Here is a 27992-nt window from a genome sequence, read left to right as displayed (position 1 = left end):
AAGTTTAGAGTAGTGCAGGATGAGTTTATCAGAAATTCAAACTGAAATATATGCACAGTATTTGTCACCTCCACAGTCTGGATATTTTTATTTTGATCCTTACAGTCTTTATTATTAGTGATGTTTATTCAGTTCTGACCTCATCATGCTGCAGACACTATAAATCTCTCTGAATGAGTCAGCTAAATGCTTGAATTTAAATAAATGCAGAAGACACAAAACATATCTTTAGCCCTCTGTGGTGAGTCTGTATTGATTTCATTTTCATCTCATGAAAAAGCAGCAATGCATTTCCATTGCTGGCACTAGTTTGGGAAAGCAATTATGGACTTGCATCTTGTTCAAGAGGGCAGGATGCACCTACTGGGATTCAAACAACAACCTCTGTTTATAAGACAATTACCAAAACCACTACACCATATTACACAATGTTGTTATGGCTTCTGAGGAGTGTGTAATATGATTTCCTCTGGAAGAAGAGCATGATGCTGTTTCATTTCATTAACTAGATGGTCATTTCATGATGTACACTCACCTGACCTGATGCAAAGGCCACACTGATCTGTACCTGCTCAACACTCTCATTCATTCTACAAAAAACATGTATAAATCACCCAACCACATTGTCAATCATGTAGAAATATTATAATCTGAGTCTGAAAATGAACCCTGCTTCAGTATGTATATAGCTTGTGTATAAAAAATGAAAATTTTAAACATGTAACAAGGGCTCAGGCTCTTTCAGGGGGCTTGTCGTTGTCCTCTGATGAATTGGATTCATGTAATTTCCCTGATTTTCTAATAGAATGAGTGCTAGAGGTGTCGGTCCCATTAATGACACTCCTTTGTGAGCTGTGCATCTTGACCCCTATTAAGTACTGTCACTCGGACAGCAGATGGTACCCGCACACACACACACACACACATAGAAAGAGGAGGAGTGGCCATGGCAACAGACTCATAATGGCTGGCCTGGTGTGTAGTGGAATCACTCGGCCTAATTTGTTAAGTACCACCTCAGTATATTTGATTTAATCAGTCTATTCAGTGTACAAAACAAGTGGCATCAAATAAATCCTCAGCTGCCCAACAACACCGATGGATCAGACATCTTTTTTCAAAATTGGGTGGCTCCACACATGAACATTTTCTAACCTTTTTCTTGTAGTAGATCTTGATCTGCTTGTGTTTGACAAAAACTTTAATCCTCTTTTCAGTCTGAGCTGTTTGTTTTATCAGATGAGTGGGATATTAGTGTAATAGTGCAATTCATGCAGATGCATGTGGGCAGGCTGTACATCAATGAGAAGTAAACTAAACTGATTAGGCCAAGAACTATGAGGTATGGTAATTGTATCTACAGAGAGAGAGAGAGGGAAAGATAATCATCCTGTTTTATATTTTGAGGAAGAATTTCTTCCTGTACAGCAGGTAGGCGATGAGCACCCACAGTGCAGTTCCCCACAGGCTTTGGAAGAGCCACTCCCAATGACTCTCCTGGAAGCGCATCTCCCAGCTGAACGGGAAGTAGAAACCCAGGAGAGAGTGGCCAACATACACAAAAATGGAGTTCATCCCTGAGGAGGAGACAAATACAAGGTGTTATTGAACAGGACTTCTCTGTTTTAAAGGAAAATGTTATCTTCTGGTGTCATAATAATCTTGGCACTCACCTCCTCTGCTGTAGAGATTAGGGAAACACATATTCCAACAAAGCAAGTATATTGGGGCAAGCAGTGTAAACCTCCTAAAGCTCTCCAAAGAAACATAAATTTTACATTACTCATTTTAAACACTTGTCTCCGAGTCAGACTAAGAATAAACTAATAAATGGAAGAAAAGCGCGAGGTAGAGTGAGCTGGAAATGGTCATGTCAAGTCTCAACCTTCAATTTGGATATGGAAAAACTCAGATCTCTGTATGATAAGCAACAGCGATTACAAAGATTACAACCCCTAAAGGCAATCAAGCCCTTTAAGAACACTTTTTCAATAGTAACTCCTGTCGCAGTAGAATAATACAATAATAAAATGATAAGTCACTAGTGTTTGTTATTCAGCAGACGAATAGACAGCTAGATTTGTTGGCTGCTAAGTTGCCCCAAGAAGTAGATCCTTATGTAGTTAGCAGTGTAGTAAGAGTAGCTGATCCAATTTCTGTGTTTACTTTTAACTCAGAATGAAGTGCTTGAAATTATTTATATAAAATGTATTATTTGGAAAGCTTTAGGAGGCTCACCCCGGGTAGCCCTGATATCTTTGTTTTGCTGGAGTTTGGGTTTCCCAATTCTCTACAGTTGAAGTAGAGAGTGCAATGTTAGCATGACCCATGTCAAAATTAGAGAATAAGACTAAGTTTAAAAGTACCAGAATATTTCTTTAAACCTGCTTTTACTGATTTTTTGGCCACTTGGAGACACAACCCTGGCACATTATCATTGTTTAAGTAGATATGATGAGCTTGTTAGGCTACTGCAGATATGGAGTCATTGGAGTCATTGGAGTCATTGGAGTCATTTCAATGTTTCACTCTCCTTTTAGCTCTGTTTTGCTCTCCAACTTGAGAGGGAAATATCTGGTGCTTAGCTGCAAAATGCTCCTCTGTATTCAACAGCTAGTCGCTAACATTTCTGCAGTTTGGCACTGGACAGGTTGCTTATGTGGGGTTTCTAGAGCTGAAAACAGCTGCTTGCTTCTGGGAACAACGCTGATGAGAGTCAACCAGAACAGTTAAGTTACAGACCAAAAAACCAAAACAATGAGCTAAAAGATGCTAAAACGCTCCATACAACTGCAGACTGACTACAGAGTCCACATACATGTGGTCTGTTAATACAAAAATACTGATTATAGCCGGTTTATTTAATTAAATGTATTATTCAATGTGGGTGTTTCATGTGCCAATCAATTGTCTGAGGTTTTTATTCCAACCAAAGCATATACACCAGTATATACACTGAGCCCTTTGGTCCATGACCACAGTACCTGGATATATGAATGGCTGTCCGCCCCACCAGCCCTTGATATCAGTGACAAAGTACATGCCTCCCAGCAGCAGGAAGGAGAAACAGCCCATACACATCACATAGGACACTGACCTGAACAAAACAGACCATCAACAACACTTACACTTACAACAACAACATTTCACTGTGTACATTTGGGCATCACTAAAATGTGAACGGTGTGAACAAGGGTGTAAAAACACTGAGGCTATCAATCCTCTACTGCACATAAATAACACCCAGGAGTCTCAAGCTGCGGGACAGTTTGCTGGATTGGTGTAAAGCATCAGCAGTGGATCCTTGGCACGTGCCCTGTGGAGCCGTGCCAGCCAGCCATGTCCCTGTCTGTTCCTAAGTGCAAGAATGCTTGATGTAATATCATCTAATGTAAAATGGCTGCCTCCCGGAGCCTCCTTGCAGTGGGCTTTTTTATTTTTTATCTCAGCTGAAGTGGGGCCAAAAAGGACTCTTAGCTGGGAGTTAATTACTTCTAGACATCCAGGCTGGGACTTGTACTCAAGAGCTCAATAACCTGTGCATGATGAACTGCCTATAAAAGCCAGGCAGGTAATGGCGAGGGATGAATGCAGCTTTAGCGGGGGCCCCTGTGGAACATCATGAAGAATTTGCTTACACATCACAGATGAAATGGTATTCTTCCTGCTGCAACATTAAAATGATTCACATTATATTAAGGGGAATGTGGGAGTGGAACAAATGCACAGGTCATAAAATAATTTCCATCTGAGGCAGTAATTGGGCTGTATTTCATGCAAAATCACCATAAACATTTATAAAGACACTGTGCCTTGTTTTTCCAAAAAGGCATATGATAGTTTGGGAGACTGCATTGTGGTTACATAGATGCTTTTCCCAGAGCCGGATCCTATTCCATCACACATAGCTGGTAAAATGTGTACTGAGTGCTTCTGCCAGGACGACTGGTGGGGTAGAGATCATAAAGCATCCCTCATTTTTCTGGCTGTAAGGAGTGATCATGTTGGGAGGATGTATAACGGCTCCACCTCACACTCCTGACAGTCCGGGTGATTATTTACAGTCGTAGCTGTCATTAGAGGTAAGTAAACGCGTGTTTTAGCAGCCTTGATTTGTGTCTGTTGGAAACCCATCCTTTCTTTTGTGAGAAAAGTGGCTGGATTTAGAGGGTCAGGAAGCACTTACCAAAGGTTTTTATTGACAGGTATAAATCCTCCGTCTCGTGTGCACTTAGAAAGGATGGCTGCAGAGATTCCCTGAGGGTGGAAATGAAACAGATTTCAAATCGATGGAGGGCGATAAAGCAATCTGTACTGGGCTGCTAAAACGTAAGGCAACAGAATCAAGCGAGTCCGGCGGATTAACCGATTATCTGGGAGTCAGATGAATAAGGTTCATCAAGTTACACACACACAATATCGGACTGCAAACACGCCAATTTGACCACCACGCTGGAATGTTGCTCTCTTCAAAGAGTGTCAGACTCCGGCAGATAGCGGAGAATCCATTGAAGGCCAAGTTGACTCCGCTGCCTTAATAACAATGATACACAAGAACCATACAATCTGATGAACTGTACATCAATAAAAGCTTTTATTGTCTCATCTATTTACCTTTACATATGATTTAGATGCTTGAAGAACCATTTTGTTCTCCAGAGAGAAACCCAGGGCAGTGGATAAGAATCCAAACATGCTTGTTAGGTGGATATCCATCATGTGTATAGATGACAGAATCGATGGTGTGGAAATAGCCTAGCCGGGGCTGGATTGAGTCTCCAGGCTATCCAGGCAGCAGGATGTGGGATGGGGCTGGTATGTGGGGCAATCGCTCAATTTCAATCTCTCACTTCTGGAGCCTGATCGTTGGACTTTAATTAACATGGGCTGTTGTTTATTAGGGAGAAGATGCATGGCCGACCCTGAATATCAATCCACCACAGAAATCACACTACAGTGAGCTGTGGTGTAAAAACTGGCTTGTGTTTATTGTATCAACACTTTCTGGTTCTTTTTGAACCTCCTGTGCATAATATCAATCCTGTGGTTGGGTGCCTGCAGAAATGAGCTCCCTCCACCACTGAGGAGACTTGCTAATGTCAAGAGCACATGTCTGAAACAAGAGGCAGTTCAGCTCTGCTTCCTGCCTCCCCTCTGAGCTGAAATTGTATTAGAAAAGTCAATATCAAGAGCAGGCCAATCACTAAAACTAATTTTGCTTTTTTGTGTTGGTGAAAACAGTTTGTAGGACTATAAATAGATTTAGCTACTGAGATTAAATAAGAAACCAAAGCAAATATACATAAGTAGAGCATGTGGGATGATTATGTATTCATGCTTTACACATGGTTTGTATCTGCTCCCAAAATCAATGAAAAAATGTCCTGCTCTTGTTGTTGAGCCACTGCAATGAGAGAAAATCTATTTTATCGTTATCCTTTATTTCAGTCAACCAGGATTTTAAGTCCCTGTATTGATTCGTCACTAAACATGGTATGATCTTGAATATAACATCTCTAACATCATAATCTTGAGTATCCACACCATCTATATATCATTAACTGGTGAACCATGAGATACAGTGGAAAAACATAAAAGCCTAATGTTTATTTATTTCATCATGTGTTACTTTATCACTTGGTGCCTCTGGGAGAAGCCAAATGGATCTAATTTATTTCACCTCCCTCCAGCCACTCGCTCCACAATGATAGTCAATAAGATTCAACACCAGGAGACAAAATGGGGAAATTTGTCATTTAAGAATAGAGGTTAATGATGTTAAATTCTCACAACAGAATTTCAATTGATTCTCACATATATAAACAGGATTTGTCCTGATTCACAAACACAAAAGAACCATTTCTTTGACTTCTGGACCTCTAATATTGGATTTATTATGTTTGTATTGGACCTATTATAATCTTTTTGTTGGATTATAATGCTGTTGTTGTCTTGTGTATTTTAACAAACTTTAAGCTTGTTTTTGTAATTGCCATTTTCCCACCTACTGCTCTACTGAGCTCTCACAGTGGAGATCTCTCTCAATAACATTTCCTGTGGTTTCTTCCAAGGATGTTAATGTCGATTTGTCAGTTGGTTGACCCCTTTGGTCCAGACTGAAATATCTCAACAACCATTAGATAGATTGCCACAAAATTTTGTACAGACATTCATGATCCTCATTGACATTGCTGATCCCTACTTGACTAAATCCCTTAAAAATTAATGGCAGTCCCATCAGCCTCAGTTGAACTTTGTGTTTAGTGCTCATTAGCAAATGTTAGCATGCTAACATGGTTAACAAGGTTATCTGCTAAACATCATGTTGGCATGTTGGCATTGTCAATGAGAGCATGTTAGCATGCTGATGTTAGCACTTAGCTGAAGTACAGCCTCACAGAGCTGTTAACATGGCTATAGACGCTTGATTTTGTTTTCTTGCATTCTGAGGTTTTTTAGGATTTTTTTCTTATCTTTTTAGAGAAGTATGGGCTGGACAAGGATCCATTGTTTATATGGGCCTGTAAACCTCATTGAGATATTGCATGTGACATTGGGCTACACAAATAAACTTCAGTTGACTTGACTCAATAAGCCTGACTACATGACAGATGTAGAACTAATGAGACCAAATTAACAAATGAAATTGTTTCCTTAATTTAAGGACCTTCAATGTAGTTTAATCACATGGGTCAAATAAATAAACCCCATACAATTACACATACCCGTCTGAAGGAACTTGATGTCTAATGTAGCAGAAAAGTCATGTGCAACAACAACATAACTTGAAACTAATGGTATCTATTACTGTTTCTGTGTGTTTTCCCCGGCTGACTCTACTGGCCCCTTCTTTTCATCCTGCACAGTTTGATTTCAAAGGCTGAGTGGTGCAGCCAGCTCTTCCAGCTCCATCATCGCTCCAGGTCACAGGACTGCCAGTTCAGGATGTCTGCCTCCACAGCATGCAGGCTCCCACTAACCCCGTTTTACAAACGAGCTCCATCTCTGCAGCATCTCCCTGTACTTATAAAATAGTGGCCAAGCACAGTTCATCAAAGCCTGGCCTTTCTACATGGATATCTGTCAGTCTCGTTAAAGCAGACTCACAGCCTCCTGTCACAGGTTTGGAAATGCAAAACGGGCCATCTCGTATAACACTTGGCTTCTCCCAATGGGACATATTCCCCCTCTAAATGAAATAGAGGCCAGCTTGGCTCTTTGTGTTTTAAGACCACCCAGCATGAACACAGAGCCAAAACAAATATAACCTCCGTGCTATCCGAGTAGATTTATGATGAAATGTAACTTTTTTTTCCTGGATTTGGAAGGACTTTCATCTATTTCTGTTATAACACTTTATCAATACTGTCATGTGTTTCATCTGTAAATGTTTGCTGAGATTTAGCCTGCAGGTGTATGAATTGATCATGCTCTTCATCAGATGCTAGTATACTGTGCGCCAAAGAGTGTAAGTAATATGCACAACTCTTATAATCTAAAACCACATGTGAGACACACACAGGCAATGAGAGACAGTGTGTATCCCCCTGAGGCACTGGATACCCATGTCTGCCCGGAAACACAGCCACACATGGTTGTTGTTTAATTGTACTCAGATCACACACATGTCCTCTACTAAGTCCTGCTAATGAATGGTTTCAGCAGCTATGACTAATACCTGAGTGTCTGGAAAACACACAGCAGACTTTACCTGCAACGCAAAGTAAAGCAGCAAGACAGGGCAAGGATTTGTGTGAGTCATACAAGCAGTAAGGTGATTTAAGTGATTTCTTGTCTTGCTTTTAAATTATCGATCGGCTTTTATAGTGAGTTACTTTACCAGCTGTGTTTTAAAATTTCCACATGATGAAACTTACCAGGATGACAGCCCACACTAGGAATCGGCAGAGGATGTGGACGTTTATCCCCTTGTAGAAGATGATAATTTTCCCCGCCTGTGGAGAAGGGGGCAGAGATAAGCACAACACCACAACTCATTCAATCATACATTTAACTGGAAATACCATGTAAACAACAACAACTGGCTTGTCCATTTATTTGCCCTTGGGTAACCAAACAGGCCTGGGATGTGGGTGTCAATGCTGCGTCCCTGACGTGGCGGTCACATTTCTCCTATCCTGTTGAGCCAGATGTGGGGTGTAAGTCATCTGCAACCTCTGATTAATTTGGTGATGATGAATATGTTTCAGCTGAGGACATTAGTATGGGTGAACACAGGGGAGGGCAACGGACACCTGGCGTGTCGTCTAAGACTCGCTGACTGAAGGGCTCAGTGCTAACCGCCCACCGGGAATTGAGCAATGTGGCTGCTTTCGAATGGCAACTTCCCACAACACAAATGGTTATAAGTGACACTGTTGCCATCAGAGTGCGTGAGCTGCCTTGGAGACTCCGGTCTAAAGACCAAAAGCTCTCTCCTTGCTCTCTGACAACATTTTGTCAATAAAGGAGGGCAGCTGTGCACTTACACGCACACAGGAAAAAGTCTGTCATATGACCTTCATTTAAGTACAGAGTTAACAATGTTTTTATCAACATATTAGGATTACTTATCCTCTATGCAAAGAAACTCTATTATAACAATTACATTTCTTTTTGTTTAATTACAAACATGAATGTTAAATTGAGTTGTTGTAAGAAATTAAGATTAGGAACACTGCAACACAATTTATATAATCTTTTAAATCCATTTTCTACATTTTACCAGATAGCTTCTCCTGAGCAAGTTTGGTTCCATTTCAATGAAAGAAGCTGCTGCTGTCAGCCAATCAGGCCCAACCATCTGCATGGCTAAATGCCACTGGGGTAAAGTAGTAACACATGTTTTTTTTGGGTGGGGGTGGGGGTGGGGGTGGGGGGGGTTCTGGGTGATTTGGGTGACCTGACCCTTTAATTAATTCAATAATCAATAATTAATTATTCCATAGACAACCTACTGACTAAACTTAACTATATATGTGCAAATGCAATATCGGTACCATGAAAAACATTGCAGAATAATATGGACCCTTATAAAAAGTCCTGACAAGATAAAAGAATAATATTTTTCCACTTGTTGAATCGTACAGATGAAATACTGTACGTGATCTGTCTTACCTGCATCCCCAGAAATCCCATGACAATGGAGTTGATTGTACCCAGAACCCCCTCTGGGTCAAAGGGCTGTGTGGTGTGATACATTTCCTGGAGAAGGCAAGATGAAAAGACCCAGAAAAGCTTTAAATCCGCTAACTGCACATGTCTTGTGATAGATAGATTAAATAACATATGCTATATGAAAAAGGTCTTACTTTGCATGTGGGGTACCTGTATATGTTATCACCAAACATCCATCTATCGACGTATCCTGCCGCACCCCCAGTGCAGTTTGGGTAAAGACCATTATCACCAATTCCACCAGCTCCCAAATACCCTCTGATAGCATTAAAGCACATAATCATTATGGAATAAGAAACTGTACAGCACTTACTAAAGTTATAAAGTTAAGTACTCACATTTCAGGAAAAGAGCTCTGGAAAGGATCGTTACTATTCGTACCAACACAGTATTTTCACACAGATGCCATGCAGGGTCACAGAGATGGGGAAAAAACACACAAAAAGCTGCACTGAGCAGAAGACACAGAGCGAGGAAGATGGATCCTCTGCCTCCGCTCCTCTTATTGCACATGACAGACTGAGATTGGCTAATTATGCCCTCTGAAGCATCCACCACAAGCCCATAAATCACAGCGGTTCATAACACCAGCAACACAAGGTGCACAGTAACACCACTGCTGCAACAGCCTAAAACTGGAGATCATCCCAGCATGCAGAGATGGATGAAATTTACACTGTTAGCATACGTGTGCAGTGGATTATTGAGTAGATTAAGTCAGTTGCATGACACTGAGAGCCTTGCTTGGACGTACGTGGGGCAGTTGGGTACAGGCAGGAGGAAGGTGATGAACAGCCACAGAGTCTCCAGGAAAATGATAATCAGCCACTGGGGCCAATACAAGACCACATCCTGGAAGGGGTTCCACCAGTGATACTGCATCATAAATAAATCAAAAATAATGTTAAATAGTTTTAAGGGGGAATAAAACAGTTCATCTTTTGGACATTTTATAATTTTGGACACTTGACAATTGTTTAGCCTGTTGGCCAGTCTGTCCATCACTTGTGCTACAGATTGAAATATCTCAATGGATTGCCATGAAACTGAGTAGGCCTACAGATAATCATGGTCCCAAGAGGATGAAACCTACTGACTAAAGTAGTGACTGAATAATTAAATTAAAGATGGCTGAACTCCATTTTGCTGCTTCAGTTTAAGTATCCTAGTGTTGTGCATGCTGGCTCACTGTCACCCTGAGATGTCTTATATTGGTACACTTGAACAGGACAGAGCCATTGTTAATGTTATCAGCAACAACTATGCTTTTCCTTACATGACAAGTCAAATGTCTGCGGTGAAAAAGGCCTGTTAGGCTAACTTCATCTAGTGCTATCATCAGGTCAAAAATGTAACTCATGTAGTAGCCTACCAGGAAAACTAATGACATTCCCCTCAGCCTCAAATGTACTTTGTTTTTAGTGCTAATTAGCAAACAATAGTGTGTTAAACTAAGATAGCAACATGGCAAACATAAGTGCTAAACATCAGCATGTTAACTGCTGAGCTAAGCTGACGTGGTATTAGCATTAAGCTCAAAGCACTATTGTGCCTAAGTATAGTCTCAAAGAGCCACTAGCATGACTGTAGGTGGCTGTATGTTTGCTCAGTTATCAACAGGAACAAGAACAACACCAAATGACAAAACTGGTCCCAGAAAGGCAACGTGCACACTTCAGATTAGACTTCTTTAATGTTGTTTCCCTGGTGTGTAATGACTGATGAAAGTGAACTTGACAGAGCTGCTCACCGCTCTCAGTGGGATTTCTTTCTGGCCCCAGAAAGTCTGCAGGAGAGACAGAACAAAGTAGGTGAAGGCCAGACGCTGCAGCACTCCAGGGATCCTCAGCCAGGACCAGGACACTGCAACACATTCAAAAACACACAGCATAAACCCTCATCTGTGCCTCCATACCCAATGATGAATATATGAACGTACAACTCAGGCAAGGTATAGATATAACTCACTGGTGTAAAGCTATTCCTGCTGATTTGAGCAAATTATAAATCAGGAAACTGATAATATTGGTGATATCATATTTTCAATCATCCTACTACTACTACTACAGTACTACTACTTCCTGAAGAATGATGATGGACAGCGCGAGGCAATGGGAAATGGTGTCAGCCTTCCGGTATGGACATGTCAAGAATGTGGGAAGCTAATCAAAGATTCCCAGTTATCTCTTGGTCTCGACAAATTGGGGAGGATAGGATTGGCTCCTGTTTGAGAGATTGATGGTAATCTACACATTAGTTAATTGAAAACCTCTTTGCCGCACAAAGTGCTGTAAAAACTATGTAATCCCAATCATTGATCAGGACGAATCAGATAAGAGGCGGAAATCTCCCCTTTCACAGGAAAAGAGAAAGCTCTTACTAATGACACATTTGTTAAATCTGCAGGTTACATCCCCAAAGGTAATTTTTACTGTTTCTATATTCTGCTGGAAACTGTAACACATTTAGTTTCACTATCTGATCAATTGATGTAGGTTTTTGTGTGAAATTAGGATCCTTTTGACGGTCAATATCTTTTAAGATGTGAAAGCTCTGCTGTCTACTTCCCATCTCTGAGGCCTTTCAGTAAGAGACTGAATAAAAAAGTATCTCACAGTACAGAACAGAGCTGTTTAAAGCCATCAGAAAGTACAGCAAACAGATTAGTTAGAAACTTTTTGTATTCAAACGTCCTCTGAAGGCTACTCAACAGTAGGATTTCGAATCTGACTTTCTGACCCCATCTTAATCTGACTGATTTGTAACTGATCACAATCCAACAAAGAAGAAAAACTGTCAAATAGTCAAAAATTACACTTCCAAAACACATTGTTAAATTTTGCTAAAGCAAAACTATACAAATATGTCAATGTTCAAAGGAATCAAAAAAACACCGTCATGTTGAACCACCATGTGTTTTTCAGGTTATCCAACAGACTAAAATATTATATGAGCACTTTATAATTTTAAACCTGTATCACAGCATTTAAAATCTTAATTGAAGTATAAAAAGAAAGGGAAATCATCAAAATTGTAGTTTCAAGGTCTTCAGCGCTGGTTGACCATGATTTACTGCAGATATATAACCATAGTAACGTTTATTTGAAATGACTCATAGTTGATGTCAAAGGTTAACACCTTATTCTAGCTCGTCTGACATTGAAACAGTTTAACATATTGAGCTGATATGACTCCATTCTCTTATTAGATCAAACTCTGCGACTGAACTGCAGAGGACGTCCTTGGAGACAGAGGGCAAAGCTGCAGTTTATGGTAAAAGTCACTGCGCTGTTATGAGCAGCTCCAACAGCGGCTCTAACAGCAGCTGCATGGGGCTGAAGGGTGTAACACTATCTGTTTGTAATTGTCCATTACCGCAACGGTTTGTTTTTGCTCAATCTGCCTCTGTTAAACGTCCCCTGGTGCTGGATTTTGAGACAGCACACACAATAACGATATTTTTGTTAACCCAGTTACACAGACATCCACACAGGAAAGTCCATTAGCACCGGGGATGGCTAATGTGTGAAGGGCGTCCTGTGCATCCCCAGGTGGACGATGAAATGAGGATTTTCAGCTTGCTTCCCCTCCTCTAACCCTGACACAGCCCTGCAGCTTTTATCACAAATCTGGAGCTCAACCCATATAACATCTTTGTCTTTGTTACTTGACTAACTGCAGTTCATAAAAACAATGCTTTTTTGTGTGTTGCATGATATAAATGATTGAAAATACCTTGTCACAGAATCAGTGTTCAAATTGTTTGATGTAATGTAATATAACAGCAAATTCAGCTTGTTGTTACACACGCTCTACTGATGATGCCAGTACAGAACAGAAGATCAGAACAAACACGTCCAAATGGAGGATGTATTTGTTCCATTAACAACAACATGCTACATATTTTGAACCTACATGGTCCGTCTCTTGGAGAATAGTTGAGGAAGCAGAAGCCGAGCATCAGGAGGACGACTGTTCTCCAGGTGATTTTGCGCAGCAGCTGCAGGCGGCTGACTCCTCTCCTCTGCATGGATCTAAAAGCCAACACCACTGAGGTCCCAATAATAAACACAAACCTTTAAGAAATAACAGAATTATGTAGTTAAAAATATGTATATAAGAACAAAAATGTGCATATTCATGTATATTTTATACTAAATGAGTATGGGACTCAACATGTATGCACTTGTAAAAAAATGTACCATGGCATCACAAGATCTGCCACAGTTAGACCTGCATAAAAATCGGAGACATGAATTAATATCAATAGAAACAAAGATACTTGATTTTGACGTCATTATACAGAGTTCACAGTTCTTTCCCTCCTCTAATCTCAGCAATCCAAAAAGACCACAACGTGAATGAAGACCAATGTTACGTCCTTAAAGTGCTGCCTGTCATTAATGTTCCATTTTGAAAAAGTATGATTAATAAACATCTGCACTCCTGTGACAGTAGCGGCCCTGCAGCAGAGAAAAGATTAATCAAACCACCTCTGAAATCAATACACTTGTAGATGTGGCAAAGAGGCTATTATAAAATTTAAATTGAACACATCTCCAAAAAACAGATTGTATATTATTAAAGTTTTCATACCATTTTTTAGACAGCTTTTATTCATTAGAGAAAATGGACCCAGCATAGTTTAATGTTTGAACAACCCCTGGTCACTGGTTACTCAAGAGCACCTCGAGACTGGTCATTATTACTCATTCACTTCTCCCTCCCATACTGTCCCAGCTGCCATTTAAACACATCCCTCCTCCTCCTCGTCTCCTCCTTGGTTGTTAATAACAATAAACATCTATGGATCTCGCCTTTTATTTGGCCTGCATGAGGAATGGCATCCTGTGTGTTTGGTTTGGGACTGCATTTATCATAATTAGTGACAACAGGTCAGTAAGTGCTGCAGACATGTTGAGGACAATGCTGCCATTAAATAATCAGTGCAGACCAGGCTCTGTGTTAGAGATTATTAATACATTAATATTAAAAGTACTGGTTTCTTCCTTGAAACAGACTATGAGCTCTTGGTCCTTTTAGCTATTAAATCTACTTGATTGGCAAAATTAGACAGAAGGCAGGAAACAAACTCAAATTGTTGCAACATGCAGGGAGCAGTTGAACTGTACAAGCTCTTATTTTAGTTTTATGTCATAATTTCGTGCATGTCTTGCACTTTACTTAACCATTCCACGGTGCATGTTGGAAGAACCAGTAGCCTCCTCCGCCGTAGTTCACAAAAACCATCACTGTGAGGGCAAACCTACAAAGACAGCACAATCAGTAAGCACTATAATACACTATTTAGTAAATAGTAAATAGTAAAGGAAGAGTAAATAATGGAAATGTGTGTGAAAATTAAAAACTGTCCCCCATTTTTAAAACATCATAAACACATGAAACACTGAATAAAACATATATATCAAACTGTTTTCTTATCATCACACCAATACTTTGATTCTGATGAAATATTAACTTTCAAATTAAAGTTAAAGAGGCCTTGGGAGGGGCTTTTTATTCTGTCACACTCCAAATGCAAGATAATGCAATCTAAGCATTATGAATCACTCAGGAAATGAACACTTGTCCTCTGGATCTCCTCAAGCAGGAGTGCTGACTAAAGACTTTGCGTCTAATATATGATACACTTTATACTTTAGCACTGGCCAAGGCTGCTGAAACACAGCACGTGATGGAGTGCTTCACTGAATCAGACACTGGAGGAAAAAAGGTGTTTGTATTGCATGTCAGAAAGTGGGTGGGTGCCATTACACAACACAAACTGGCAGAGGAATGTAAATGATTGCATGGTAGAGCTGTAGCGGAGGTTTGCTTCGAGGTGGTTTCAATCCTTTCACCATCCTGAATACCTAATTTATGGTTCTGATTCATGCGTTATTCAATCAAAAAGAAAAAAAAAATCATAAGGGGGTCTTTAAGAGCCATAACGAGATTAGGACAACCTCTAAGACTGTGACTGTCTGATAAGGTGCACTGTATCTACCTCTGCCTCCTCTTGTTTTTCTGCCGAGATTCAATTAAGAGGTACACCAAGCCATTACTCCTCTTTTAGCCCCAACCTGCTGATACAAGATTTTAATCTGCCACTATCATCTCAAAAAGGGCTATTAAAGTAGAGAAAACCCTGCTTCATGTGTTCATGTACTCTTTCTCTCTCTCAAACACACAGATATGTACACTGGCTGTCATTTAAATTTTGACAAACATATCCATTAGTCGCCATAGTGACAAAGACAAAGGTTAAATCACTAGCCAGATGAGACCGCGTGAAAATCACTGCAACATCAGGGCTTACTGGCCATCTTTTTAATTAAAACACTCCATTTTAGGCAGATTACATTACAAATGCCGCACATGTGACACTAGTGGCTACTAATTATGATTAAGGGAAACTCTAAATGCCTAATTAATATGATGTGTACTGAGGTGTCTTTGTTTTATGTTGCATCAATGTTAATAGAAAAACAGATTATTTTCAGGTTGAGGCACCACAGGCTTGTTTCCTAATCAGGTTAAAGTTGTAAATATCCCTCATAAGCCTTCCATTGAACATTTGTCATCTTAGTAATAGACTTAATTCATGTCTGGGATTCAGTATTCATGATTTATAGTTAACAGATTACAGATAGACGGGTCTTTCTAACAGCAGTGACAACTGGTTATGACTCACTGATAGACGCTTATGGACCTCTTTGAGTTGAGTCACTGTACATGCATTACCAATTAGAGTATCAGCTTAGTACATTTCTCCGTTGCAAATGGATAGCCACACTCTATCACTGCAGAGTATTGAGTTACCTTCTGACCATATCAAGCACATTTATACCCATAGTCATAATAAATTACTAGTACTTGAGTGCAAATGCCAAGGTTATTTCTCTGTGGCCAAACATCAGAGCATATCTGAAACCCAATCAGAGGGAAAACTTGGAGCTTAGTCAAAATAAGGCACAGAATGAGTCAGCCACCTGGTGTCAAATGCAACTGACCATCCATTGTTTTGCCGTAATAGTTGTTCCTTCTGTTATACAGCATCACTAACTACTGACGGTGCGATTTTCAGCAGCAAGGGAAAACCGGCGACAGGCTTTTAGCAGTGCGCCACAAGATTAAAATCCAAATCCTTTTAGAAAAATTAACGTGCAACTGTTACTCCACAGTTCTCTGTATATCACGTCAGTGGAGCCTGAGCAATGATCAGAAAAACCTTTCAGCCCCCAAGAAAAGCCTTTTGCCTTCAGAAACGTCTCAGCATTTATTGCAGATGACTGATGTGTCTGTTCTCTGTAGAAAGTTGTTACTTATCAGGGGTATGGATCATAAGTCACAGGGCTGAGGAGGCACACGCAGCGTTAATCTTGAGAGCTGAGTCACAGTTTGATTAAGTGTGTTGTCAGGTATGAGAATTTCCAGTATTACCAATCAGGATGTCAATATGCGACAAGTATCTGTAACCCTAGAGTGACATTTCAGCTAATAAGATTGAAGGACTGTGGCTAGAACTGTAAATGAAGGGAGGTTAAATTTTAAAAAAAGAATTCCATTTATCCTCTCCTTGAACTTTTGCAAATTCATCCAAAAGGAAGCCACAGATGGAGAAGATGTCAGACGTCTGCTGGATGCTGCCTCTGTGCTGCTGGATTTCCTTTTGCTCTCCATTTTGGCAGGAGATCTATGGCCGTGTGGATGTGTGCTGATATGTTGACGGTATTATTACATCAATTATTTGGCAAGGGGGAGGTCAAAGCCACACCAGCATCCTGTTTCCAGAGAGGCGTGCTTTGTGTCTACCCCCAGGCCACAATTAAGGCTAGCAGGGAGCCCAGATTCAATCACATGCATCACTCCTGTCCAACAGAAACACTCTGTTCCAAACCCGAGACGCACTGATATCAGAAATCATGCCCAAAGCTATACCGCCTGATAACAAAAGCTTGGGGGAGCATGTGGCCAGACTGTGACCCCTGTAATTATTCATTATGCTGGGCCTGTACATCTTCATCATGCCTCAGACGGCTCGAAAAGGAATTAGCATGTGAACGAGCCGCATGTGGTGATAGACTGATAAACAGGATGGTTGTTGATGGCATACATACCCTCGGAAAGTGTCCAGTGAGCGCAGACGTGTTGGTTTCGGTTTAGTGGCATCGTGCTCAGCTTCACAAGCATGTGCTCCGTCCTGTAGAAACAGTTATAAGACAAAATAATGTCAACATTTCGGCTTTTCAGTATCTAGTATTACAAGTAACAAGCATTGGTCTTCTCAACATACACTATATGCCTTCTGTATGCTGTATGTTGTCTAAACTTGTGACTGCTGTTTCTCTTAAGTTAATCTGTGTTGGCATAATGTTGGCTTTTTCTGTTCAACTGAACATTTTAAAGCTGTATTAATTGATTTGTTGGCCACTTGAGGGAAGTGGAACAACCTGTAAACACAACATATCATACTGTCACCTTGTAAAGTTGATAAACTGCAGAAACGCAGCAGCATTAGCATTCATTTTAGCATTCATGTTTGTGGCCACCTGATTAATTTAAGTCCAATGTTCACTCTGCTTTCAGCTCTGTTTTGCTCTGCCAATTTCTGCCATTTTAGCTGCTGAATGCTCCATGAAGTTTACTAGCCAGTTGCTAACTTTGTCTATATGCCATTTGGTCCTGGCAGACAGTGTGGAGTAATTTATCAGAGCTAATTTTGTGAATAATTTGAATGCTCCATGAAGTTTACTAGCCAGTTGCTAACTTTGTCTATCCACCATTCGGTCCTGGCAGACAGCATAGAATAGTTTGTCAGAGCTAATTTTGTGGATAATTTGAAGCAGTAAAGTTGCATTCTGTAAAAGCTGTGTTAGTCATTTGACACATTGCTGATATAAAAACATTGATTGATGCAGCTTTAAATAATTGGCTTTTTTTAACTGATGCATCTGTGATTCTAGTACAGCTTGATTGAGCCTCTTTGGAGCTCTCTTAATTGCCTCATGTTGCTTTGAAACTTACAAATTACTGATTGCCAGATCTCTTTTAATAGTTGAAAAGTTATGCTAATTAAGTCTAAAATGACCCTCTCCAGTAGCAGTGGTTAATTATAATTACAATACTTCATAATTAAAGTGTTCATTAGTTTGTGTACTCTTGGTGATTTAACTTTTAAATTAAAAAAAGTAGAGAGGTTGAAAACAGTGGGCACATTTAGAAATACATCAAATGACAACACAAATATAGACTTGTTGCTATTACAAATAATATATGCAAACGTCTCGAGATTTTACATAACTATAATTGTTCTGAGATGTAAAAATGTTGACCAAACAGAAAATCTAAATTGCCACATGGGGTCAGAACTCCTCAAAATGATGTCGAGCATCTCTGTGTCCTGGGTCATCCTCTGTGCTGTGTGGCGGCGCCTCTTTTTCCTTCTCTCTGTGAAGGCAGTATTCAGATGACTCTGGCCTGCTGCCCTCTCAGTTGGATTAGCCTTACTCACTGGCCTCCATGCAGCAGTTTAAAGAGCCAGAGCAGGAAGACACCAGCACTAATATGTCATGATGGATCTGCATGCCATCCAGACAGCATATGGAGGACAGAGACATCTTGCTTGGAAGAATGAGAGGAGCTATTCAAGCTCACCAAAAATACACAGCAGCTCTTGCCATCAAGCAAGATGATTAGACAAATGCTTCCATGTAAGTCTGCTGTACAATTGGCTCTGCTAACATTTGTATCAATCATTCCATTAGTGTCTCCCAAACGGCTTGATGACTGGAGTCTCAGAGCAATCTTGGTATGCATCTCAGGCTGCGTAGCTGGCCAATGAAAATAATGCAATGTAACTGTTGGATCAAGGCAATGTTAACTTTTGATTAACAGAAAAGCATAAAGTCAATCATTTTTTTTGCAGTAAGGAATAACTGAATGCTTTAAACACAGGAACAGGAATTTACAGGATTAAATAAACCAAACAAAGAAGAATGAAATATTCAAATAAAAATGTAAGAACTTATTTCTCATTCACACATTACTGATGAACTGTGGGATTAATGCTGCATCTTGAAGTGTTTAGTATCTCAAGATTGTACAGTTCATACTGATGATACTACTACTCGAGTACTAACTTGATTGAAATCATTTGCTTGGTTTCATGATCTCAATCTCATCAATCACATTGTGCATTTGTGTCATCTCATTGCATTTATTAAGATATTAAGCGAATGCATTTTACTTACGTTATCCACTGAGTACTGAGGGCCTTGGCAGCAAATGGTCTTAATAAATTTTGATGTGCTGCACCTCCTATGAAAGGGACAACAAGTGTGGGCTGCCTGGTTCTGATGGAGGACTAATCAGTGAAGAATGGTGTTTTCATTGAGGACGGTTTAATGAACATACCTGTAGATGTAGGGAGCCACAACAAATAAGAGCGTGATTATGGCCAGCAAGAGAGCTGCCACCAGGAGAGCTGGATAAGAAAATGGAAAAAGACGATGTTTACAAATTGGTGTTGTGTAATCAGACTGTATCACCCTACGTCATAGCCTCTCTATCTGGAAGTCAATGTCTGACTGTGCGTCTTTATCAGTCCAAGCTGTCTGCTTTACTCGCCTTCAGGCTCCCCTGTGGCTCTCTGTCAGTCAACCAGTGTCAAAGGGGATCCCTCAAGTGACAAACAAGAACCTAATGGAAAACTCTTGGTCAATCCATCACAGAGCAATCACTCTAGGTAATCTAACCCTGCCGGCATCCAAAAAGGAAAATGTAAGGCTACACTGGAGCTGGAAGGGCGAGGAAACAAAGACAGAGGGAAAGAGCTGGACTGCTAGACGGCATCATAGATAGGAGTGGGGTCAAGATGATGTTATGCTGCAGCCTAGATGTCTTTTATTTGCTAAATAAATAAATAAGGACATTTACAAGGACCATAGAACAAGGATCAGGTTAAAAGTTTGGCACTGGGAAACACATTTTTGGAATTATAATTCCTTATATGCCTGCATCTGTTAACCACTACAGTACATCATTGCATAATTTAGATTGCAGTTAATAGCAAAATTAGTGCACCACAAATAAAGCCAAATACAACTTGATCTCATATTTATTGTTTTCTGCAAACAAAAAAAGGCAAAAATTATTGTTCTTTCATGAGCACCGTCAGTATTCTGTTATCAGTACATTTTACAGCTGTGTTAGACATTATAAAACTATAACACACAGAATCAGGAGATATCAGTATGGTCGTCTTGCGTCAAAGCAAAGAAAACAGGGAGGCAGTATGAGCTGTGTTTGTCTTCAGTGGAAAAACAAACAAAAAGAAGCCATTTTAACCCGAGCTGACATCTACACTATGACATCCACATCCTATGATGTTCACTCATAAAAACACCATAAAGCTCTCAGCACATGAAGTGAAACAACACTAAATCTCTGCTGGCAGGCATGATCGTTCTATTAGTCTATGAGTCTTTTCAAAAGAACTAGATTACTCTGTTCATCAATATGTTTGCTAAAGTTGAACACTTAATAGAAGTCAATATCTTGGATTTCTTTGTGAGAATTAAGGCCGCAGTAGGTGACTTGTGGTTTGTGGTACAATGCAGAATACAGTACTAACATGATTAAAGGGTGGATCTGATAGCAGCTGCACAGAAACATATCCTTGAAGAATACCACACACAACAAATGACCTCATGTAGCCCTGCAGCCAATCAATCTGAGACACTGAAGTAAACTTTGAAATTCCCTAGCAGGGCAACTCTAACCTGTCTTTAGCTGCTGACCAGACCATTACTTAAGCTGAGCAAGTCCTATGGGGAGTTTGTATAATCACCGGTCTGCAAAGCTAATGGAAGCTCATCATACTGTGAGGGGTGCCGTCACACTGACCATATATCTGCTCAGATAATGGCTACTTGGCCTTAAAAGTCTGATCTACAACATAATCTGCAATATTGTTAAGTAGAGTGTACATTATGGAGAGAGACGCTTTCAAAATCCCATTATGCCCTAATCCTTCCACACTCCCTAATGTATTACCCACAATGCTCTACGCGCAGAGCCAGGCCCTCAAAACAAACAGAAAAGCTTTTCTTTTATCCCTTTTCAAGAAAGCATGTCGTATCTGATCAATACACATCATGTCTCAAGAGATGGATGAGAATTACTGCTCAGTAGATGCGGACAAACCCGGTGATTCACCTCTTTGCTGACTCAATTAAGTAGAGAGTGGATCAAAGGTTCCCTTACTGTCACTGTGCCTCACCAACACAATCATGTTGACTGTGACAGTGTTGTCCACTTACGCAGGTATGCGTTGTTTGGTCTTTTATCCACAGTGTGAATGCAGCTGGGATTACTGGCAGCATCTGACATCTGGATCCAAACTGAGTAATGACCACCTTCCTCATATGTCTGACTCCACCTGCATCCAAAACAGAGAAATATTGAGACACACTTTCCTTAAGAGCATCTAAAACCACAGACTGTATTATTTGATCCTCTCTGAAATTATATTTCCGTAGAAGCATTCATTAAATTACTTTTTCCCTTTCTACTGCTGCTGTTTTTCTCTTGACCTGACTGAAAAAAGGGTCTTCCCATCTCCTTCCTTCCCAACACCTATGAAGCTCAAGAGCACCACCTAGTGCCCATAGACCAGAAGTACACCTCTTTGCTCTCTGACCATCTCCAGTTTCAGACCCCAAAAACATGCATTACACACTCATATTGATCCACTGCTGGGATGACATACTAGCTATCACTTGGAGTGTTTTTCAAAGGAGAAAAGGAAATCAATAGCAGCACAGTCTGGTTAGAGACCTCAGCATTGATCTAAGAAGCTCAAGACCAGACCTCTGAGAGGGCCAGAAAAAACACCAGAGGCTTGTCATGCTGCAGCTGAGTCCCTCGCACCATGTTTACAGGTGACCCCCCAAATGGAAAGCTCTGCCCCAGTTTCTTGTCAGTCCTGATTGTTTATAAATATGGCAGCTGTCTCCTCCAGTTAACATCCCCGGTGAGGTTTCCACAGGACTTGTAAGCTTCGAAGCTTTAATGAGCCCTTTTCATCAATATTGGAATGTCAGGTCTTATTAACCCCAAAAAGGCTCCTGATCGATACCCAGTGAGGTAGTTTAAGGGAGGGCATCACTCAGGTCTAGAAAGCAGGTCAGGATTACTCCCCCAGCCCTGTAAATAATCTAGCAAACTGCTGATGCAATCATCGGATGCCACCACACTATATTATGTTTAAAGACAAGAGCAATACACTCCCACAGGCAGAGTTAATATGAGTAAACCGGAAACAAATCAGCTGTTTTACCTCCCTGGACTGCAAGGGAAATTGAAAGCTGGTTTGATTTTACTGTTGCTCTGTTCGAATATTGATCTTATTACCTGCAAAGAGTTGCATTGTGCATTTGTGATTCCACTCGCACGGTCAAAGTGAATTTGGTGCTGATCACTGCAGATGCATTGTTGTTGCTGCCTTTCACACTGACCAAATGCTGGTACACACACTGAAATGCAAGAAAACAGGTGTAACATTGAATAAATGTACATTGCACTCAAAAGTAAAACCATCAGAAAGTCTTTAGTTTAGAGCTGTGGTTTCCCAGCCTGGAGTCAAATCTGATGGGATAACAAGATGATTAAAGATGTAAGATCTGTTAGATAAAATTAAGTTTATTTTTTTCTCATTTTTTCTCTATTTTTTACTGGATATGATACATTTTTTGGCATCTAAACGTTTCAAATGAAACAATCTGAAGAGGAAAAATCACTTTTTTGGTCAAACTGCTCACAATTTAGGCCGAAAAGGTAGAGAATGACTGGTCTAGAGTTTAGCAAAGCAGCCGACTTTCAGATTTACAAAATGCAGAAGAAAAGTAGATTTAGTCATGCTCTAAAATTTACTTGCTGGTCCTCTCTTATATCCTAAAACTCCATTAATCTTTTTAGTGACTGAATCTGGGTGAGAAACATGAATGACACCTTTTCCAATGAATTTACACTGTTGACTGTACTTTATGTGAGGCTATATTCTTAATATTTTGTGTGCATTGCTATGAAAATGTTCAAATTGACAAATTCTTACAGGTATTTATGTTTTTGGGAAACTAAACTGATTTCAATGATGTTAATGTCTCAACAAGTAGAAAAACATGGACAGACAGTGAATATTATTTACCTTGTAGCAATAGTCTGAGGTGTAGAAGACCTCCACTTCATGGGGCAGCTGGTTATGAAACGATAACAAAGCCTGATCCATTTTCACAGCGTGTCCTGCATGGATTTAAAACAGCACTGATTTACAACTGGTACACAAATCTTCATGTACATCATAAATATAAGATAGCAGAAGGGTGTATCAGATCACTATGTTCAGCAAGATCATTGTACTTACTCAATACTATTGACTGAGTCCTTAAACTACCTGACATGTTCATTATTATATATAAAAGAAAAAAACAAAAAATCTAATTTAACCTTAATTACGAGGACCAAACATTGACACAAGAAGCCGACTGTTCGTCAGTGGAATCTGAACTGAAAATTTAAATTATTTAATCCAGTTTGTCTGGACATCACACATCACACCCACTTTCACCACTAATGAATCTAGTAAACTCACCTGATTTGATGTGTCCTCCACAGCTGCTGCTTATAAGGATTAATAAAGTTAGACTTGCTTGTAGCAATCTACCAGGCTCCATGTTGCTACTTGTAAACAGCCACCTCCCCTGCTCATCTTTATAACACTCACACCAGTATAAAAAGTGGTCAAAGGGCAACATGCATGTGTTGTTTGTGGTTCCTGTCAACTGGTTTGTGATGTTTGGAATCATTTTTGGGGCATTATGTCTACAATCTTGTGGAGGAGATGAATAAAATAGGAATTACTGATGGAAACGGACAGCTTACATGTGTGAAGTGTTTGCTTTGGTGTAGAGGTCAGTGGGAGGAACAAAATTTGTACTATCATTTGAATGCTGTCCAATGGTTTTGTTTCAAATTACAGCTTGCTTTCCTTTATAACCAAAACTCTGACGCCCTATTCTCATTTCCACATCCAGCCAACTGTTAAATGCTGATCACTTGTCACATCCTCTCCCTCTTTTCATTTCATTAGCCAGTTCATTTCCCTGAGCGCTCGCTGTCACAGATGAGTTCAGCGGGGTAATCTCGCAGGAGCAGCTCATTAACCTTTGACATGAACTCCAGTCGGCCGAGGAGCAGGGCTTGCTTTAATATCTGCTGACCCGTTGTGCAGACACATTACTAACACTGGGCTATTATTCTGAGCAAGTTTATGTCTGATATGTGTGCATATATACAATACATAATAGAGAATAAAAGCGTGTGCAAGAGGTGTCTTCATTCTTTCATCACACAGCAAACATTGCTGCACCGGGGCTTTGTGTTGACTCCTGTTCCAATAGCTGCCCTCATGCATGCCTCGTGCAGCAGATGACAGTTTATGATTAAACCATGGATGTATGCATTAAACCAGTGTTGACAGGTGGCTGAGTGACCTATCAGCAGGGAGGATTTCTGCTCAGGCTTCTGCAGGGGCAGCTAAGCAGGACCTACAATAGAGCTCATGTGTCGGGTAGATTCATTCCAGTTTCTACCACTGCAGATTTGCCTCTGTGCAAGAAGAGAGCTGGAGCTGAACCTCCTCTGTGCATGAAAACACTCTGCAAACATGGTGAGTACACAACCTCTCTACAGTGTGTGTGTGGCCTGACACACAGGGCTGCTCACCGCCTCACACACCTGTTGAAATTTACTTAATCGCATAGCCTAAAATTCACCTAGATAATATTTAATCGCCTAGTCAGAGTGCTGCACATATTTGGATAGACACAGCACTTTTTAATACAAAGTTCAATGTGTCAGTATGATTTTGCAGTGTGATTGAAACCCTGGTGAAAGGTAAGTTAAAAATTCAGGGATAAGAATGACATAAGCACATTTTTTTGTATTATGGTTTAAGCCAGCGTATTGGATGAATAGACAGTGGTCATTGTCTGCGTGCAGCCCATTCGCTCCACAGATAGAGCAGATTAGAGCGTTGCTATGATACCTGTTGATGTCACTGCTCTGTGTTAGGCTGTGCTTGTGACATCTGTTTGCTCTGTTTGCTTATAAGCATGACCGCTCATCTGGGGACAAAGCCTTCAACAGCCCTCCTCTTGATTGTGCAATAAAATCAGATATCTATTTGAGGAATGTTGTGAAATGTTCGGTTTAGATTTGGAGTCAGGGTCATGAAGGCTGAATGAAATGAGCATAACTGACTTTAAATGCATGTGACCCTGCATCATGTGTCAAGATTAGGAATCAAAAGGGAGCAAACATAAGCCCCACCTCCTCTCCCACCACCACCACATACCTTTGAACCAGCAAGTTTTTAACTGGGAATGCAGCCTCTCTCATTGTTTCCAGATGGGACCCTGTGCAACCAATCACAGTTTGTGTTTGTGAAGCTGCCCCTCTCAGATCTGCTGTACTGTTACCTCTGCTCTGTCCCTCCAGGCTGGTAAGATCCAGAGTCTGACTGAGGAGGAGAGGGCCCACCTACTCCCCTTGCTACGCAACGCTCAGTGGGTGGAGGTTGTGGGACGGGACGCCATTTACAAAGAGTTTGTTTTTAAAGACTTCAATCAGGTTCCTAATATATCATATTTCATTACACTTGACTTACAAAACTCACATAACTAACATATACTGTACCTGTACTGTATTTTTATATTTATCATGATTTGGGATGCGATGTTCTGTCTTCCAGGCTTTTGGTTTCATGTCCAGAGTGGCGCTACAAGCAGAGAAGATGGACCATCATCCTGAGTGGTTCAATGTCTATAATAAGGTAGAAAAAGCTAATTATGCCATTTTTGATAAATTGATACACAATCACAGCTCAACTTGGTCCTGATTTGCTTCCCTTGCTGAAGGAGAGGCCAGTATTGCTTCAATTTCATGATCCCTTTTGACTTAGCTGACCTTCATTTATCTGCAAATCATCAAGAACATTGTTCTTATGCTAAAGTAGACAAAGACGCTCCTGCCATCACCCTTTACCAAAGCTCTGTCCTTGTAATTGAAGTGTATTTATTCAACACAACCTCTGTTAAATTTCCTTGTGATGAACCCACAGAGAATTCTTACCTGATGCTGCAGCCTCTTAACTCATAGAGCTGTTTAGCATCTTTCAGCTTATTGTTTTGGTGTTATAGGCAGCAGCTTGACTGTTTTTCTTCACTCTTATCAGCTTGTTTCCAGTCACAGCAGACAGCTGTTTTGCCAAAAGCTCTGATGAAACAACTGTATGCTTCCTGCTCAGCACCATACAGCTGACAGGTGATCACAGCAGCGCATTCAGCAGTTAAAAAGTCAGATATTTCCCTCAGGAGTTGATAGTGACCAAAACAGAGCTAAAAGGAAAGTAAATATTAGACTTTAATTCATTAGGTGGACAGAAACACAACTCCAGATCAATGCTGATGTTGCTTCATGTCTGCTGGATGTGTAAATAAGAGACTGGCTGCTAACAAGTTCAGCCATATCAACTACAGTACGCTGTGTTTGCAGCTTGCTGTGCCGCCTCCTAGTGACCAAAAATAAATAAAAATAAACGAATGCAAATTAATTTTTAGTCTGGGTGGAATATTAAAACCTATCCCTTTATTACTATGTCTTCATAAACTAGACACATAATTCAAATAAAAAACACCATGATTTTAATTTCTTTTTAGCTTTTCAGTTTTTTAAAACTTTTACTTTACAGGCTAATTTTTTTCAGACATTTCAATATTTTAACCTAATGCTCAATATGCTGGGTTGACACTGCTTTCATCATTTACTCTGCAGAGATTTCAAAAGCTTTCAGCTCTTCACCTGACATTTCAACTGATATCACTGTTACACCTGAATTGACATTTCACCTACTTTCAGTGCGTACACTTAAACTGACATCTCTGTTGGTTTCTTCACAAGAACATCAAATGGAACTTCGATTGCTTTCAAGGCCTTCAATTCAGCTGATATATCAATTTATTGGCAATGGAGACAGGGACGGATATTTTACTTGATTTAATCCTTCTTTGGGTGCAACATATGTCAATGGGAAATGGGAGTTTTGTTTGCTAATTTGAGACTTTGTAATTTTCACTGACCTGTTGGCTAAAGCAAGAACACTCAGATTTACTTCAGCATGTTAAATTTAGCCTGTTCTCATCACATGATGAGCGTCATACTCACGATTCCATTTTCCTGTGTTCACCCAGGTCCAGATCACTCTCAGCACACATGACTGTGGGGGGCTGTCCCAGCGTGACATCACTTTGGCCACCTTCATTGACCAGGCATCTCTGATGTGACCGACACACATTGTCAGTCGATTCCACAGTGAAAACTGAAGTGCTGGAAGTCACAGCTCTTCTTATATTCATTCCACTGAGAAATCTCTGAAGCTGTGACCTGCAACACCCAAAGAATATGAACCAGTTACTTTCAATTCTTGTGAATAATGTAGCAGGTGTTAAAATTATGCTGTTGTTGGTTTTGCATATGGTGAATATATGTGAGATTTTTAGCTAATGGTAAGACAAATCATAAAATCATTCACCTTACATTTAATTTACACTCAAGTAAAAATACAAATTCCTCAGTATCCATTCCACTTGTTAACACAGGTACCATTTACAATAATGTGTCTTTCTGTCACCAATAGTGTCTTATGTGGCAATTTTTTGTACTGTTAGTAAAAAGTTATTTTCTGCAAATCTATT

The 27992-nt window shown here is 40.2% G+C and overlaps 2 protein-coding genes across 3 annotated transcripts; one reads left to right on the top strand and one right to left on the bottom strand.

Annotated features, from left to right (window-relative positions):
* Window positions 1–10: 10 nt before the first annotated feature.
* On the bottom strand, window positions 11–24154 carry si:dkey-192p21.6 (uncharacterized protein LOC565246 homolog). 2 transcript variants are annotated; one of them, XM_044372629.1, is made up of 18 exons: window positions 23831–24154; window positions 23387–23481; window positions 22594–22715; window positions 21501–21619; window positions 19594–19663; window positions 19431–19497; window positions 17298–17380; window positions 14367–14443; window positions 13380–13410; window positions 13093–13253; window positions 10928–11040; window positions 9932–10053; window positions 9312–9435; window positions 9118–9204; window positions 7878–7955; window positions 4187–4257; window positions 2985–3097; window positions 11–1577 (listed from the first exon to the last, which is right to left on the bottom strand). In XM_044372629.1, the coding sequence occupies exons 1-18, from the start codon at window positions 24042–24044 to the stop codon at window positions 1396–1398; spliced, it is 1929 nt and encodes a 642-aa protein (XP_044228564.1). In that variant the 5' UTR covers window positions 24045–24154; the 3' UTR covers window positions 11–1395. The 2 variants fall into 2 exon arrangements, with proteins under 2 accessions (XP_044228564.1, XP_044228565.1); XM_044372630.1 differs by lacking the exon at window positions 23831–24154 and adding an exon at window positions 23603–23726.
* A 627-nt stretch (window positions 24155–24781) lies between these two features.
* On the top strand, window positions 24782–27990 carry pcbd1 (pterin-4 alpha-carbinolamine dehydratase/dimerization cofactor of hepatocyte nuclear factor 1 alpha). The gene is made up of 4 exons (XM_044372628.1): window positions 24782–24907; window positions 25738–25869; window positions 25991–26071; window positions 27489–27990. Exons 1-4 carry the CDS (start codon window positions 24905–24907, stop codon window positions 27579–27581), a joined length of 309 nt encoding a protein of 102 aa, XP_044228563.1. The 5' UTR covers window positions 24782–24904; the 3' UTR covers window positions 27582–27990.
* Window positions 27991–27992: the final 2 nt, after the last annotated feature.

The sequence above is a fragment of the Thunnus albacares genome, chromosome 14 (assembly GCF_914725855.1).
Source record: "Thunnus albacares chromosome 14, fThuAlb1.1, whole genome shotgun sequence".
In the NCBI taxonomy this organism is placed as follows: Eukaryota; Metazoa; Chordata; class Actinopteri; order Scombriformes; family Scombridae; genus Thunnus; species Thunnus albacares.
This window is presented reverse-complemented; position numbering and strand designations above follow the sequence as displayed.

Bases quoted from the DNA above. Each gene is read 5' to 3' on its own strand.
- pcbd1 (XM_044372628.1), top strand. The intron at 25,870-25,990 runs GTTCCTAATATA...TCTGTCTTCCAG, and splicing joins TTTTTAAAGACTTCAATCAG to GCTTTTGGTTTCATGTCCAG. The intron at 26,072-27,488 runs GTAGAAAAAGCT...GTGTTCACCCAG, and splicing joins GGTTCAATGTCTATAATAAG to GTCCAGATCACTCTCAGCAC.
- si:dkey-192p21.6 (XM_044372629.1), bottom strand. From the start codon at position 24,044: ATGATTCCAAACATCACAAACCAGTTGACAGGAACCACAAACAACACA. The intron at 19,664-21,500 runs GTAAGTGGACAA...TTTCTTATCCAG, and splicing joins ACCAAACAACGCATACCTGC to CTCTCCTGGTGGCAGCTCTC. The intron at 1,578-2,984 runs GTACTGTGGTCA...TCTCCTCCTCAG, and splicing joins ACAGCCATTCATATATCCAG to GGATGAACTCCATTTTTGTG.